This window comes from Peromyscus maniculatus, chromosome 5 (assembly GCF_049852395.1).
Source record: "Peromyscus maniculatus bairdii isolate BWxNUB_F1_BW_parent chromosome 5, HU_Pman_BW_mat_3.1, whole genome shotgun sequence".
NCBI classification, from domain to species: Eukaryota; Metazoa; Chordata; class Mammalia; order Rodentia; family Cricetidae; genus Peromyscus; species Peromyscus maniculatus.
Window position 1 is genome coordinate 140158574 of NC_134856.1, and position 16523 is coordinate 140175096.

General features: G+C 43.6%; 1 protein-coding gene across 3 annotated transcripts in view; it reads left to right on the plus strand.

Annotated features, from left to right (window-relative positions):
- Ntrk2 (neurotrophic receptor tyrosine kinase 2) overlaps positions 1-16523 on the plus strand; it is a 331422-nt gene that overhangs the window by 244220 nt on the left and 70679 nt on the right. For all 3 annotated transcript variants that reach the window (XM_016000229.3, XM_076573466.1, XM_016000227.3), the window contains 2 exons: positions 1352-1482; positions 15182-15354. In XM_016000229.3, the coding sequence (XP_015855715.1) occupies positions 1352-1482; positions 15182-15354 (304 nt within the window). The remainder of the gene's footprint in view (positions 1-1351; positions 1483-15181; positions 15355-16523) is intronic.

Here is a 16523-nt window from a genome sequence, read left to right on the forward strand (position 1 = left end):
GCTTGTGGAATTGCAGACTGTGATCCAAGAACTGGACAGGGACTGGACCGGTTGAGCCCTGGCTGGAATAAGCGCTGCTGGGATGGCGGGCTCCATGGGCAGGGCTTCGCGATGGGCGGGGCTTCGCGATGGGCGGGGCTTCGTGATGGGCGGGGCTTCGTGATGGGCAGGGCTTCCTGGGCTTGTTCAAGAGACAGAAAGTGAAGCAAATTAGAATAATTCCTGATGTTTTCACGAAGGAAAATGGCAAGAATTTCTTAGCTCAATAGTGTGGAAACTGGAGACTAAGGCTTTTGTTGTTGACATGTTTTGTTTGTTTGTTTTTCCGTATTCCTGGATTTTCAGAGAATTGGACTGCTTTGTTGCATACATATCTAGTGTGATTGCTTCAGTTAACCGAGAGTGTCATCAAATTTGTGAAATATTTATACAAACTCAGTAATATTTATATAGCATCAATTTAGTATGTAGACTGTACTGACAATCAAAATCTTTACTTGTGACTGGAAGTATAAAAGAGACATTTACTGTGTTTGGAGGTTATTTCATTGGCAGAGGACATTTTCAGATAACCTATGTCCCGAATCACAACGAAGTCTGCAAATGCTGACAGACAACCCATTTCCTAAAGAAAAGATCTATCTTCTGATCTCTGTTTCAACACCAGGAAACTGTTCTTGACTGTAGTTTTGAAGACAATGAGACTATGATTAATGAGAATAACTATGGCTTTAACTTCCACCAGCTTCCTTCCTATTTGGAAAAAATATATATTAATGTGTTAGTCAAATGCTGAAAAATGTTAAATGTTGCCTGAGACTTATTGGAGTGTGAAGTGTGAATCAAGCGGCAATTTCATTCCCAATGAGTACGTGACAGGCAAGGAGTTAAATCAAGATTTAAGTTGGGCAGTCCTTTGACTTTACAAGGCACCCTGCTAATGAGCGCAGTCCCCCTCCTCAGAAATCCGGCGTGCTGCTAGCACACAGATCTTAATATGTGTCCTAATAGTCGTGAACAGTCCTCAGAGTTCCCAGAGGCTCATGGAGATCAGAACCACGTGAATTACTGGGGAGGATAATTCCCATCAAATCAAAGCCTTGATCACCACTTTCATGAAAAGCAACATCTACAAAGGGGCTGTCTGGGGTCCTGCCACTCACACAGGTGGCTGTCTGGGGTCCTGCCACTCACACAGGTGGCTGTCTGGGGTCCTGCCACTCACACAGGTATAGACGGTGCAGCTCCTCCACGAAGCACTGTAAAATAACAGAAGGGACGGGGTGGTCCTGTACACATCGTGTGACAGATCTTAGGGATGCCGTGAGTGACAGGTGTCTTTGTTTTACAGTTGTTCAGCACATCAAGAGACACAACATCGTTCTGAAGAGGGAGCTTGGTGAAGGGGCCTTCGGAAAAGTCTTCCTAGCAGAATGCTATAACCTCTGTCCTGAGCAGGACAAGATCTTGGTAGCTGTAAAGGTAAGATAACATTCCACAATCGCTCCTTGTTCACGGTCCCACTAAACTGTGGGAGATTAATTTTGTTATATTTTAGTAACCAATTTGAGAATACATTATGTTTTCAACGGTACACATATTTTTAAATTCTTCTGCCTATATGAGTAGTCAGAAGGACATTTGGGGCACAGTGAACTCTCCATCAGAAGTGATTCTCGGCAGCAACCATCCTATTTGTAGGCCATGACTATCTCCAAGCTTCTTTTTAAAGTTATACTAACAAAATTCTAGATCCAGGTCAATGAGATCAAACAGAATTCAATCAGCTAGGCTACAATGCCAGCTTCTCTCCTCCAATTCTGGATGCTGGTGACTCCATTACCTGGGACTTGTTACATTTTCTAGATTCTAGAAGAAAGGAGTATTGATTCTTTTGCAATGAATTTTTCCTATATGCCATCTATACTTGTCCTTTCCAAAGTGTATGAAGCCACAGAATAGTTTTTACAGCATAGACATGATTTTACAAAGAGTTAGATGGCATCTCCTATAGATTCTACCATCATAGCAAATGTAAGGTTTTTATAAATAAAGAAATCTGAAAGTCCTTCATCATAGTCATGTTCCCCAAAACTAAAAAAGGAGACCTGTTCTTCAATAAGATAAATAATAACATTGAAAGAGATAATTTTCTATTGAGATTTGTAGAGCTTGAGAAAAATACCACAATGGATTTGGGCAGATCTTTTAAACATGCATTATAATTTTTTTGAAAACTCACTAAGGTATTTTTGATATATGGATATCAAGTATTTAAAAGGTCATACAATTGTAAAGAGTTGAGTGTCAACTGAATGTGGATGTGGCTTATGCAATAAGATTTAACCTCTTTGATTAATGAAAGAAAGATGGCTGAGTTATTGTTGAGTTATATTTTTGCTAAACAGTGACCATTTGCATGAATTGTATTTATTCAGACATTATAACCTAGGCAACATTTTATTTCTTTAAGAAATCTGGTGCATATTCCACTATGATACCAGGTTTTATTGTACACACATGGATAACCAAGAGAATAAAATTATTCTTGAAGTCACCCATCCTGAAGACCGGACGGCTTATTAATTTTTTTCCAGGTAGAAAAATTGTACCTCTTCTTTCCTCATGATCTGAAATATTTTAAACGCCCTGTCCAGAGTGGCATGATGCTCATAAATTCTCAGAAAACCCTTAAGAGCTACATGTTTCAACTACTAAAGGACCAATGGCTCTAGAAACTATCAGCTATCAGATACACATTATGACTTCAACATAGGAAATGGATGGAAGCTTAAGAAAGGAGGGGGAGAAGAGGGATACTCCAAAGAGATGTGAGGCCAGATGGTAGAAGCTGCTCCAAGGGGACTGTGGTGGCTGGAGGTGATTTGTTACCACTCTTTGCTTACTTCTTCTCCTGTCTATTGACAAAGCTCCCTATTTGTTAGCACATCACATACAGGGCATTTGGCAGTTTCTTATCTCTAGTTTCCACTTTCTACTTCAATCTTCTTTATCTTTGGGGATAGATGAGATCAAATGTATTGCTATTTTTGCAATTTTATAGATGAACAAGTGTTCAGGCTGGAAGAATCACAGGAGGTGTCTATCCCTAACGGAGCCATTTGTATCAAATCTGCAAAATGAAGACATAGGCCCTTGTTGGATCTGTGTTTTACATTCTATTTGGCAGCCAATCAGGAAGCCTAACCAAGGCTCCATGAATTCACTTCACAGTGGTGTACACGTGTCCCCTCAAGTATGTGAAAATCCTGCATGGCCAGGGGATTCTAAATGACAGTGTGGGGATAGCTGAGCGACCTTGGCCAGATATATGGGCATCCAACTGAGTTTTCAGGAACTCTAGCCTCTCATCCTTGCTCTGTACTGACTTTCCTATACTCCTTCAATGCCCTTAAGGAAAAGGTACTGTGCAGTTAGATTCAGGAGACCCGAAGCTTGTGCATTCAGATTCCTTTTGAGCAGACACTAAAACAAAGTGGCCGGCCTTGTCTACTAACAATGAGGGATGACTGATTGTTCTTATGCAGGTCCTCTCCCACCCCTGCCCAACCTCGGCTGGGCTTTAGAAGACCATTTGCCATGCTGCTTTCGTGTGCACAGCATGCTTCTTTTTGGTCTGTCTCCCATTATTATATTGCCAATTAGACCCTCCTCTTGTTTAAGTCCCAATTGTGGCTCAAATTCTTTGAATCAGACCTAGCACCCATTCTTCATGGACCTTTTGGCTTTGCCAAAGATGTTTCTGCAAATTAATGGTCTGTGATCAATGTTTGTTCATTAAATAGTGCTGCTAGAGGGGAAAAAGCTACTTGACTCTTTGTCAAATCCTGACTTCTCTTTGCCAGTCTTATTGGAGTTAAAATGAAATTGTCACTTGAAATAAGAAGGACAAAGGGACTGTAGATTAAAGTTTTACTCTTACCTCATGACCACAGACCTAAGGATTTTTAAAGCAATGACCTTAAATATGAATGTTAAATCAGAAGTTTACCTGCTCTAACCCAGGCTTCATTCAGGGCACCATGTCGATCCTCTGGACAAAGAGGTTGTATCTTTGTAAGATCCAGGGTGAATCAGGTAAGAATAATTTACAGACCTTGCACAGAGCCTTTCTACAACTTGGGCACACTCAGTTATAGGGATTTGGTCCAATCGAAAATGTATTCAGAGCTATACTATTCTTGGAGGAAAACGCCCATCATTTCTCTCTGACCATAACAAAAGGATTTGTTTTGTGTTTCACTTTTAAGCAATGTCAAACTGAACACATCTTCCAGGACTGTACAGCCTCTCACCTCTCTGGAGTGGCTTGGGTTGCTCCTATCTCATTGGATGCACCAGGGGATGTTTGACAGCCTTTCTACTGTTGCCTAGCAACCTCTGCAGCATTGACTATGCATGCTAAGAAACTGCAGCCATTGTCCTTTTTCCTTCTCTGGAAAGAGCTGACTTTGGTTTGAAATCCAAAGCTTTATGTCCAGATTGACAGATGACAGATTTATGTGAATTCTGGTGTTGATTCTCCCAAATAATTTAGTAGCTTGAAGTAGTCAGTGTTCTAGGCCATGTGCCTGCCTTCAAGGGCACGCGGACGGATCATACCTCTCCAATTACAGGGTCTGCTTGTTTGGTTCAACTGGATTGTCCTTTTCTTGGTTTTTTTGTTTTTTTTTTTTTTTTTTTGATGACCTTTGTTTTTCAGTGAAATGGATTTGTCAACCGTTTTCCCCTTTATACTGAATTATAATTAAAAAGCCCATATAGAGGAGAGAAGTGAAGAAACTAGTCTTTGATCAAACCCAGTTACTTTACCTTTGAGTTACTCAGTTGCCAAGGAAACGCTCCATCGCACTTTCCCTGCATTAACTGCCGATGCATTAGCTATTTTTGGCTCCATCCAACGTGCATTTCAATAACTACCCTTCCCACAACATTTTTTTGTACTATGAATGCAAGCTGATTTTTGGTTTTCAAATAAAGCTGCAAGTCTGCTTTGTAGGATTTATGCCCCTCCCTGGCTAACTCCAGTTTATTTCTAGAAACAAGGAATGCTGAATATGAGAGAGACCTTTAAAACCATATAAATAAAACCCTAGCCTCGTGTTTTATGGATGAGAAATCTGAGACCTAGGGAAGTCAAGTGGCTCTCTCAAGATATGAAGTTAAAGAGCCAGAGAGGCTGGCTGCACAGGTGAAGCCTTGGGCAAATTGCAAGTGTGCTGGTGAATTCAGCAGACGCTTTTCTGAGATCAGATGTAAATATTTCTGAATTTCTTCGTTTCCACAGAAGAAATAATGGTATTTTTCTCTAATAAGAGTTTTGGAAAAGTGACTTACAAACTATCTTTTCACCAGAAGGCAAGTCAACATATCATCCGACACAACACCCCAGTCCTCACCCAGTCCACCAGTGCAGGCAACCTCAGCTCCTGCATCTCAGCCCAAGTTGTCTCTTTGGAAGGTCTGTCTTTGTTTGTTCCCCAACCAGACAACACTCCATGCTGTGTACTGTCAAGGCTTCTATAATTGGCCTTTACAGCATTATCAAGATTTTTAAATTATGATTAGTGTGTTTACTTAATGAGTGACATTGCATATCTGTGACCGCTTGTAGGGTGTCAGTCATAATCTACAGAGGGAACTGTTACTTTCAGCACATTGCCTAATATGTAGTGTGGTGCAAAAGAGAAATGCTTATTGAATAAGTGAAGAGATGGTTGATAGTGGGTGAGTGGATGGGTACAGACCATGGAAATGATACATTTCTGATGCACTAAAGAGTTGATCATTGGCATTTCTACACAACAAAGTGCTTTCATGAAACACTGATGGTCACAGTTGAAAGAAACTGTAAAGACAATATGTAAATTTAATAATCTAATGTAATGAGAATCATTCTAGATACAGTTTAATAGGTTATGAGTGGTGGCACACACTTGCAATCCTAGCACTTGGCCAGAGGAGGCAGCAGAAAGATCCAGCACTGAAGGTCACCTTCAGCTACAATGTGACTGTGAAACCAAGCAGGCTACTTGAGGCTGTCTTAAAAACAAAGAAAAATAAAGGGCAGAATTGTTGAATAGTTATATAGATACATTCTACTATTATTAATGTTCTTTAGTGTAGCTGGAGTTTTCTCTCCGAGTCCCGTCAATCCCTGGCAGTCCAACAACCCACTTATAAAATAAACATACAGAGAGAAGCTCTCCAGCTACACTTTAGCTCACATTTTACAAAAGAAAAAGACACAGAGAGAGAAACCCAGAAGGTTTGAGAGTTGGCTCAGCAATTAAGAGCACGGGCTGTTTTTGCAAAGGACCTGGGTTCTCTCCCTGGCACCTACATAGTGACTCACAACCATCTGTCCAGTCTTGTGGGATCTAGCACCCTCTTCTGGGTTCCAAGGCACTGCACACATGTGGTACACAGACCTACATACAGGCAAAATACAAAATAAAGATAAATAAATCTAAGTAAAATGATTAAAAGAAAATAAAAAACAAACTAACAAGGGAAAACCCACAAATCCAGAGATTAGTGGCTCATCCAAGGTCAAACAGCTTGCATGAGGTCATCTACTGTCAGATCTAGGGCTTGACCCTATTCCTGTGCTCACTGTGACCACACTTCTATTTATTAAATTCCATGTGCTCTCTGGCAAACCAACTTGAGGAAATTCAACACAATACCACTTATAAAGGAGTAAATTTTGTATGTAAGGATGAGAGGCACTTTCTTATCTACATAAGTGAAAATTTAACATCAGGGAATAAATAGGGGTAGAAAAACTGAATTTCCAAGAGAGTTTTGACTTCAGGGAAATGCAATCAAGCCTCATGCCTCATAATTGACTTTCTCAAAATGAATGAAAGGATCTTTGGAAACCCAAGTCAGAATGACGTAAGCAGAGGGGGCAATGCTATAGAAAGCCTTCCACCGTTAACCTAGCTGCAGGCACTGCTGGCTTCAGAAAATCAATGGGTGCCTCCTTAGGCTCTCCATCTCATCCCCTGGCTTACTTTCTTTAAAACTAACTTCATTTTCAGACAGGTTCTCCTCATGCTGTAGCAAAGATTGATCTTTTATTGACTTGCACTACGTTATGTCAGAAATCTTCTGATTACCCAGCTATGAGTCACATATTCATCTGCAGAAATTGACAGTGGAGTCAGACCAACAATGCACATAGTCTGAACATGAGAAAATATGTGTTGCCTAAGGAAATAGCAGAGATGCTATACTATAGTCTTAAAAAGAGATAAGAGATCTGTTGGGAAAAACACAAAATACAATCATCTCAAATAGGACCCAAGAGTCATTCCTTACTGTGATTGGGCCATTTGGGATCCATAAGCTTGCTTGGGATCTGAGGAAGTCCTGTGATCGTCTGATCTTTACCTTGTCAGTAAGAGACACCAAGACCGCTCTTGACTTCTAGTAACATACTGCTCTCGTACCTCACTCGCTCACTGATGTTTGACTGGTAGAAACACACCAACAACTGCTTACATTGCCTCTAGGATTGCTTGAGAAGAGGAATTTTGGGGTCATTTATCCCTACTGGTCATCTACAGTATCCATTAGTCTTCATGCCACATCGTCTACCCATAGTTCAGTCATCTAAGTTGGCCATGGGTACCAAAGATGCTACTTTCAGGCAAGGAAGCAACTGGTGTTACCTCTCTCCAAATATGTATAAGGAATTGGAGAAAGAGAGAGATAAAAGGCTCAGTCCCTTTCATCCCAAAGCAATCGAAGGATTTATAGATGAGAGAACACATAGAGAGTTCAACCTCGCCATCTCTCTGCCCTACCAAGTTCATGTCTAAGACAGATCTCAGTTTCTTCCTTTCCTTCCTTCTTTTTTTTTCCTTTGATTTTTTGAGACAGGGTTTCTCTGTGTAGCTTTGCACCTTTCCTGGATCTCACTCTGTAGACCAGGCTGGCCTTGAACTCACAAAGATCAGCCTAGCTCTGCCTCCTGAGTACTAGGATTAAAGGTGTGTGCTACTACCACCTGGCTCCTTTCTTACCATAGTTATCACATCATCCTGCCCATCATGAGTCTCCACTTCCATCCTTCCCTCCCCCATGGGCCCCTTTCCTACTTTTTGCTTTTACACTGACATGTGAAATCCTTGTCTCCACGAAATGGTAATTGATGAAGTTATTGTCTTTAAGGACATTTGTCAATATTTCCTTAAAAGATCATCTTTGTGTTTTAATGGGACTCAGACTGCAGAAAGCACTGTTTGTTAAGCCTTCACTGGGTTCTTGGGACAGAAATCACAGAACTTGAAATGATGCTTTGCTATAAAAGCTTCAAATGATGCTTTCCTATACAAGCTTCATTGTTCTTGCTGTCCAGGCATTACTTAGTAGTTCTCTATTGCTCTCTGATGTTGTGGACATATTCACACACACACACACACACACACACACACACACACACACACGCACGCACGCACGCACGCACGCACGCACGCATGCACGCATGCACGCACGCACACATACACATGCACACAAATACACCCCAGGGCTCTAGTTGTCTTTTTCCAAAGAGAAGTCATCTGGCATCAAACACAGCTTGAAGATTCACTTCATGCTTCTGTATTTCTTGGATGTAGGAATTAAAATAGCTGTGTACCCTTTGAAACTACTTTCACATGATAGACTAAGTCACAGTCAAGACAGGTCCATGCTGAGCCACCAGCCCCTTCCTGTCTGGTGAAGTGACTGCCAGTGATGCACTAGTGTTTTCAGAGCCTGTACACACATCACCTTGACCACATTGCACTATACCTTTGACTTCGTTTCCTGTTTGACATTTCTTCCCTATGACTGTCTCTAAGCTTGTTTTCCCATCTTCAAGGGTCGACATTTCTAATTATGCAACTTAATGACATGCAAGCACAAACCATCAATTTTATCCCCCATATCACTAAGTCTTTTAAAGTGTGTGAATTAGAACCTAACCCTGAGCCAGCATCGCTGTGAAAATAAATACAGTAGCACTAACAACCTGGTTATGACTCTAATATTTGAGACTGTCACTTGGCACATAATTTAAGTTCTTTCAAAGACCAGTTACAGACAGTTAATTGAGTTGACATAGGTATTGGTTTCTAGTACAGAGAGTATATTTTATAGTGACCCCTATCACCTTTGTATAATTATTTGGATTTTATTTCTAGAGATGCCTGGGACCTACCTACTACACTCTGTCATTGCTATGATTTTATTTATATGAGTCTTTCTTTCTTTGTGTTTATTAAAATATGCCTCGCAAAGTTCACTGTGTGTGAACTTGATGGCTGTTTCTTTACCTTTCTTAAAAAAAAATGGACCAACAGTTGCATGCTTGGCTCACTGTTGACTGTGACAACCCTACAAGAAAGGTTGTCTGCCTTAATTCTATCTCAACTTTACATCTTAGAAATGCCTTCCCATGTTCCCAAGGCATGGGTTGGCCTCTTCATAGGATGCAGAGCTGGTTTTTGTAAAAACAATGCAATTCCTAGAAGGAAAATATGAGCCACTAATGAAGCTGGGTTATAACTTTAAATTTTCTGATACACACATTAGTAAAGTAAAAAGAAAAAAATTAATCTTGCTTTATTAGTATAGTTTATTAATTCAACATATCTCATAACATTATGTCAACATATTAAGATGAAATATCAATGAGACAGTTCAAATTTTGTTCATGTCAAGTTTCCAAAATTCTGTGTTTGTTTTTTAACTAAAGCACATCACAATTTGGAATAACATTTAAATTGGTAACTAGTGGCATGACACTATTGTCTACTATATTGGATAAGGCACAGCTAGAAGATAGAGGAGAGCAAAGATTTTCTGTTAACAGGAGATCTAGACCTGGGGACCCCATGACCCCTGGTTGTTCAGCTTGGGAGTGTCCTCATTTCTGTGTTTCAAGCAGTGTAATGGGGAGCTGAAACTAATAGTTTCCTCCAATATCTGTCTTTACCCAAGACATGCCGTCTCTGTGATATCTAAAGTATGAGAAGAATTGTGGTCTGCATTGTTAAAAGCCTGTTTTATCTTTCCTTAAGTCACCTATAACTTGAAGTACATCATTGTTTAGTTTGGTGAGCCATACTGTCCCACTCATGCTCCGGGTGAGTTCCCTGCTCTCTAGATAGCTTCTTATTGGTTTTAAGTTTTTGCTTCATTGTTTGGAATGGATTTTGATCTCTCGTATTTAACTTCACTGGTTAAATCGTTTCTGGGTTAACATCTATCCCGGCTCTGAGTATGTACACACAACAGGCAGAGTGAGCCCTGAGTTAGGCCTCCTGCTGGAGTCAGAGACAACCCCAGCCTTGGAGGATCCAGAAAACCACCAGGAAAAAGAAGAAACAGCACTGTGAGGCAGCGTGGAGTAGAAAATAGGGCTGCATGCTGATGGAGCAAATGCATCCATCAAAGGAGACGAAGTGGGGATTGCCGCTAACGGGTGAGCGGGGCCGCTGACGGGTGAGCGGGGCCCACACCCCTGGGTTCTCCTTGACAGGAGCTCTGCTACTGGCCAAGCCTCCCATAATTGAGTAAAATGACAACCAGACATGGTACCGAAACAGAGATGATATTTATAAATAGACTTTTCTAGCTTCTGATTGCTGTCTGGCCCTGATTCTATCCTCACAAAAATTTTGTCCTTTTAACGCCAAATTCAGGATTTGAAATTGGCCAAGTTGTTACCACCATATTTTCCAAAATCTCTTAAAATAGAATTGAATCATAATTTCAAAAAAAAAGGCCCACCATGCAAAAATGGATGGGCTCACAGGAGGATGCCAGGTTTGCGGGATGCATTTGGTCCATGAATAGTAAAATCGCTTTGATTTAAAAAGAATGTGAGTGAGCTGCAGTTTCTGACATTGCACTAAGAGCCGGCCAGCACTGGGGAAGTGGAGATACTGGCGTTTGTTTAAATCTTCAGGCTGTCTCTCTCAAAGAAGATTCTGTCCTTCCTCTTGCCTCCTTTCCTCTCCTCTCCCCTCGCCTCCCCTCCGCTCCCCTCCCCTTCCATCCTCTCCTCTCCTCTCCCCTCCCTTCCTTCCTCCCTCCCTTTCTCTCTCCTCTCCTCTGAATCTTTCTTTCTTTGTCTCTCTCTCTGCCTTTCTCTGTGTCTTCCTAGGATTTTTCTGTCTTTCCTGGATCAACAGGACATACTTAGAGCTTGCCCAGAAAGCTTTTCTGCAGGATTTGTCTGTGCCCGTGACAAAGACCTACAAGGACCAGCCCCTTTTCTAGGCATGTGATAAACACATGAGGCCTTAGACATAAGCTTTCCTGTAAATCCTGGCAATGTCTGAACTGTGGGAGAGTGTGAGGGCCAAGCCTACATCTCCACACAGCCTGATACTTCCCGGAGGTTAGACAGCCTTTCAGGAGGTCCTCACCTCCCCACTGACCTCCCCAGGAGCACAGCCATTCTCATGTCTTGAGTGGACACCAACGCCCTTATCCATGCACCTTTCATCTTCTGTGGATCCTTGTATGAGAAAACTGAATTCAGGGACCCGTTTTTCAAATTCCAATCACATCAATGTCCTTTTTAACAAAGGATCCTGGGAAGCTCCCTCACTGTTCTTCTAGCGCCTCTATGAAGTGGATGCTGTTTCCCTCCCTCTATAGGAGAGTAAAACAGGGTTCAGAGAAGAGCAGGGTGGGGCCAGGATTTGAACCTGGGACTCTCAGCTCTAGCTTAAACCTCATCCACTTGAGCACCATGGGAATGCCGCTAGAAGGAGGGTGAATGTGGGGGCTGAGTCGCCAGGACAGAGTGTGTCAGGCAGCCCTCCCCATGTGAGAGCACGTTGTACCACCTGCAAGTTCCTCTTGATCCTCGTTTGGCGGACACGGCATTTCCCCAGTGTCTACTCACCTTTCACCTCTATTCCACATCCGGCGCGAGTCTCTGCTTACTGCAGACCGTGGACATCAGGGCTCCTCTAGTGGCTTAACGCCGAATTAGCAGCCAGTGATAAATTGGTGTAGACAGACATAATACCCCAAACCAAAATGTAAGGCAGAGGCAAGGAATGTGCAGGTCTGTGTGTTTCTCTCTGAGATCAAGGAAAGGACCAGGCAGGTGACAAAGCTCATCTCCATGTTTCCACACCCCTCACCTCATTTGCTGAATTCCCCCTGAGAAATTCAGAAAGACAGGTGGAAAAAGAAAACTCCAAACCATGCTCATGTACGAAATCAAATTAAATAAAACCCTCATGATAAGCTCATGGCACCTGCCTGTGTGACAGAATGGCAAAGATGTTTAGTCTGGACCCAACTAGACTAAATCTGGGAGGCGGAGGGTATGTGGCAAGCTCACTTTCTTCTGATTCAAGGAAGCAGAGATCCACATGCTAGTTCTCTGCCACTGTTCATTTTGTTATTGTGTGAGGAAGAGCACTGTTTCCATGGCAATGACCATCAGAGATTTCTGGCCTCTCTGAGCACTCTGCTATCCAAATCTGCTTCAGTTCCAGCCAGAGCCTATGGTGCTTGTGGGGACAGCGAAGGGCTACTTCACAATTTCCCTAAGCTGCCATCACCTCTGGCCTAAGGGAAGTGACACCTGTGACTTCTGTCTCTGTGAGTCCAGCCACAACTCCACAGAGAACACTAAGTGCTGCTGAAGAGCTATAGTTAGGGAAATGGCCAGCTCTGGAGGGATGGCGGCTGGCAGAGATGCCTCCCTCAGCTACTGCTTCCTTGGGGATTCCAGCATACTTACTGATGCCCTCTTTTGTGTGAGCAGCAGCCCTTGAATACAAATGGCATATTGAAACCCCAGCCTGTGACAGACTTGGGGGTGACCAGCACCTTGCTCCCCCAAGCCTGAGAAAGCACAAAAGACACAGCGTTCAGCAATTCTACGCAAGGTGACACTGTGCTCTAGAGGCTCCTTGCATCTGTGACTGATTGATTGACTCAGGGCTCCACTCAGCTCCCTGCAGGTTGGCAATGGAGCTAACACTGTGCTCTAGAGGCTCCTTGCATCTGTGACTGATTGATTGACTCAGGGCTCCATTCAGCTCCTTACAGGATGGCCATGGAGCTAACACTGTGTTCTAGAGGCTCCTTGCATCTGTGACTGATTGATTGACTCAGGTCTCCATCAGCTCCCTACAGGTTGGCCATAGAGATAAATGAGGCTTCTGTTGAGATGAAGCGGAGCTCAGCCTCCCTTTCCATTTTCCCAGTTCATGTTGATATTGGGAATATCCACTAATAAATGTTTCACTTGATGGTATCTAGCTCAGCTCTGTCTTCCAGGGAACTTGGGTGGTGGCATGTCTCGTGGTCTGTAGGTAACACCTGTGTCAGGAAGGGCCCTGTAGGGAGAATGGAGCTGAGGAGGGTGCCTGGAAATGACCACCAGGGTCTGGCAGCACTCTTGGATGCTGGACATAGTGCCAAGTTTTCTCAGACAGTACAAACCTACTGGATGTCCATGCTTTAGATTTGTTCCAGGACCGAATCTAACTGGATATTGATAGTCACATCTGCCATCAAACTTTGATAATGATTGACAGCAGCCTCTCTGGGGAAGGGTTTCTTTCTGTCTTTATATCTTACAAGGACTTTTGTTTGGTACTGGGCTCACCCATCCCCACATATGGAGAGCCTTATTTTAATCATATGCCGGATTTCCCTTACAATGGATGGTAACATTCATACATTCTGGGGATTGGGATGTAGACACCTTAGAGAGGAGCACTGTTCAACTTCCCATGCCAGTGACCACACCCAAGATAGCATTCCAGGCAAAGGAGAGAATCTGTTCTGGGTTGGGGAGGCAGGACCCATCATTAGCCAAGCAGCTGCAAACATTACACATGGTGGAACTGGAGCTGTAGGGCCGCATGCAGGAGAGCACTGCCAAGGGACAGACCAAACAGAGATTTGGGGAAGCCGGTTCACTCGGGCTGCTAAATTCATAGTTAATTATATAAATGCCCTTTCTCCCTATTTGTTCATAACCACCTGGGTCAAGATTAGGGTCAATGTCTATTTCTTTCTCTTGTGATTATGGGAATTAAATCTAGGGCTTCATGTGTTCTAGGCACACTAACCTCTAACTTGAAATGTCTCTTTGGTTCTACCACAGTCCTGACTAAATGATAGCATGTGTCAACACAGAGTATACATACATGACATTGACTAAGAGCAGCATAGGTAGGGCACCATGGAGTATGCAGGCTTCATGCTTCATGCTTCTAATCCCAGGTCTGGACCCCACCACGTGACTTTCAGGTATTTCTGTCACCTCTTCATGCCATTGAGCTTCTGATGAGGCTCTGTGCATCTCACCCCTATTCGTGGAAGCCCTGCTGGTGTGTTTTGGATCACCTGCATCTTGGCAATATGATTGATCATCTGACAGCTGAAGAGATAGGGCATTTCTCAGTGTGTGGGCATCAGGCTGGAGAAAACTTTAGGGTGTCACATAAAGACTGAACATGGTCCTGGTTGCATTTGGAGGCTGGGTCCACCAAGCCTCACTATGCTTTTCTTTCTGAGGTCTCTTCAGAATTTAGTCTTTAAAGGGTCATATGATCAGGGACTAGAGGGAGCTGAAGGGTTAGCTCAGTGGTTAAGACTACATGATGCCTCTTCAGAGGACCCACGTTCAGGTTCCAGCACGCACATCAGGTGTAACTCTAGCTCCAGGGGATTCAGCACCTCTAGCCCCCATGGTTACTTATACACTCACATGCACTTATCCACCCACGCACATACATCTACATAAATGAAAAAAAAACCTTTTTCAAGGGTGCATAAGTAGACGTGAGGTACACATAGCGCCACAGGAGTCACAGTAGGCGCCATGAAGTGACAGAAACCCCTGGTAGTCACTGGTCCAGATCAAAGGTAAGAAGCCTGTAAGATAAGCTCCCCAGAACTCAATGAGAATGCATCTAGGATTCTGCTCCATAAGCTACAAACCTGTGTGCACCCATGAGGATGAGGCTTCACAAACACAACATTACTTCCTCAGGAATTAGGATGTTCCCTGACATTTTGTGTAATTAGTGAGATATGCCCTCATCCCTAATAGAATTGTTAGGCCTCACTGATGGAATTCTTTATTGAAACAACCTTCTCTTTGATGCCCCCCTTTTAATAGACGCTGAAGGATGCCAGTGACAATGCCCGCAAGGACTTTCACCGTGAAGCCGAGCTGCTGACCAACCTTCAGCATGAGCACATTGTCAAGTTCTATGGTGTCTGTGTGGAGGGCGACCCACTCATCATGGTCTTTGAGTACATGAAGCATGGAGACCTCAACAAGTTCCTTAGGTACAGTGAGGGGTGGAGCCAACCTGGGTTTGAGAAGCGGGTAGAACGAACGTCACTGCTCAGATAACCAGGAGTGAGGATGGGGAGCTCCTGGGAAGGGTGAAGGGAAACCCAGGCCTTTCTTTGGAGGAATCTTTGGTGATGGCTACACCCACACACAACAGAGAAAGGAGCAGAGGGAAAGGAAGAACACATGTTTTTTTCCTTATCTGGTCACCCCACCTAAGGTGAGGCTAATTAGTCAGTCTGCATTCACTGAGCATTGGTTACATTTAATGCTATGTGTCTGGAAGAGTGTGCCAAGTGGACAAACGATAAGCATTACCCAAGGCTACAGAAACAGAAAAGGCTAAGGTACCCAGGCGGCACCATGGACGGTATAGTGGGGTCAGAATGAAGCCTCTGGCATGCCGGGTGTGGCAGGAACTGGGGAGGGAAGTAGGTAACAGCTTGGCGGCTTAAGGCTGGGAAGCCACTGTGTGGGGCTGATCTGACTTAGGAGCTCCTGGGTTTAGAATGGAATGGACAGAGCCCCAAGACCAAAGATTCAAAGGAAAAGGATGGAACAACATCCTACGGAGCCAATGGAGTCTTGCAAGTGTGGCTATTGCTAACAAGGTCCCCCTGAGTGATGTGGGTGTAAGCAGGGTCCCTAAAGAGAAACAGAGTGCTAGTGCCCCTTGGATTTCTAGCCTGGGTCTCATTAGGTCTTAGTTCAGCAATGGCTTCTCAAGACGTCCCCTCCCCCAGACAGTGGGAGGAGGAGACACAGGGCAGAGTGAGAGGAGCCTTCGAGTGAGCGTGAGCCATGAGAAGTCATTTGTTCTGTAGCGTGAGACGAAGTCATGGAGCACAGAGGTTCAAAGAGCAGCTTTTGAGGAGATGCCATGGAACAGTAGCAGGGTTGCCACCTCCGAACAGACGTGAAGCTGGTACTCGGCTCTGGCATGTATGAGCTGAGTCTTCCGAGTGATGCTGGAGCAGGACAGGTCCAGGGGAGAAACTCTAGAAAAATTCTCCTGGTGACCAACTCAGTCAGCAAAGGGTTCACAAGAAGAGATGAGTTTAATAACACGACCCTGGGCTGCCTGTCATCCTGGTAGGGACCCCTGGTGAATGTCCCCGTCCTGTGACTGTCTAGAGAAAAGCATATAGTGAGTCATATAGAC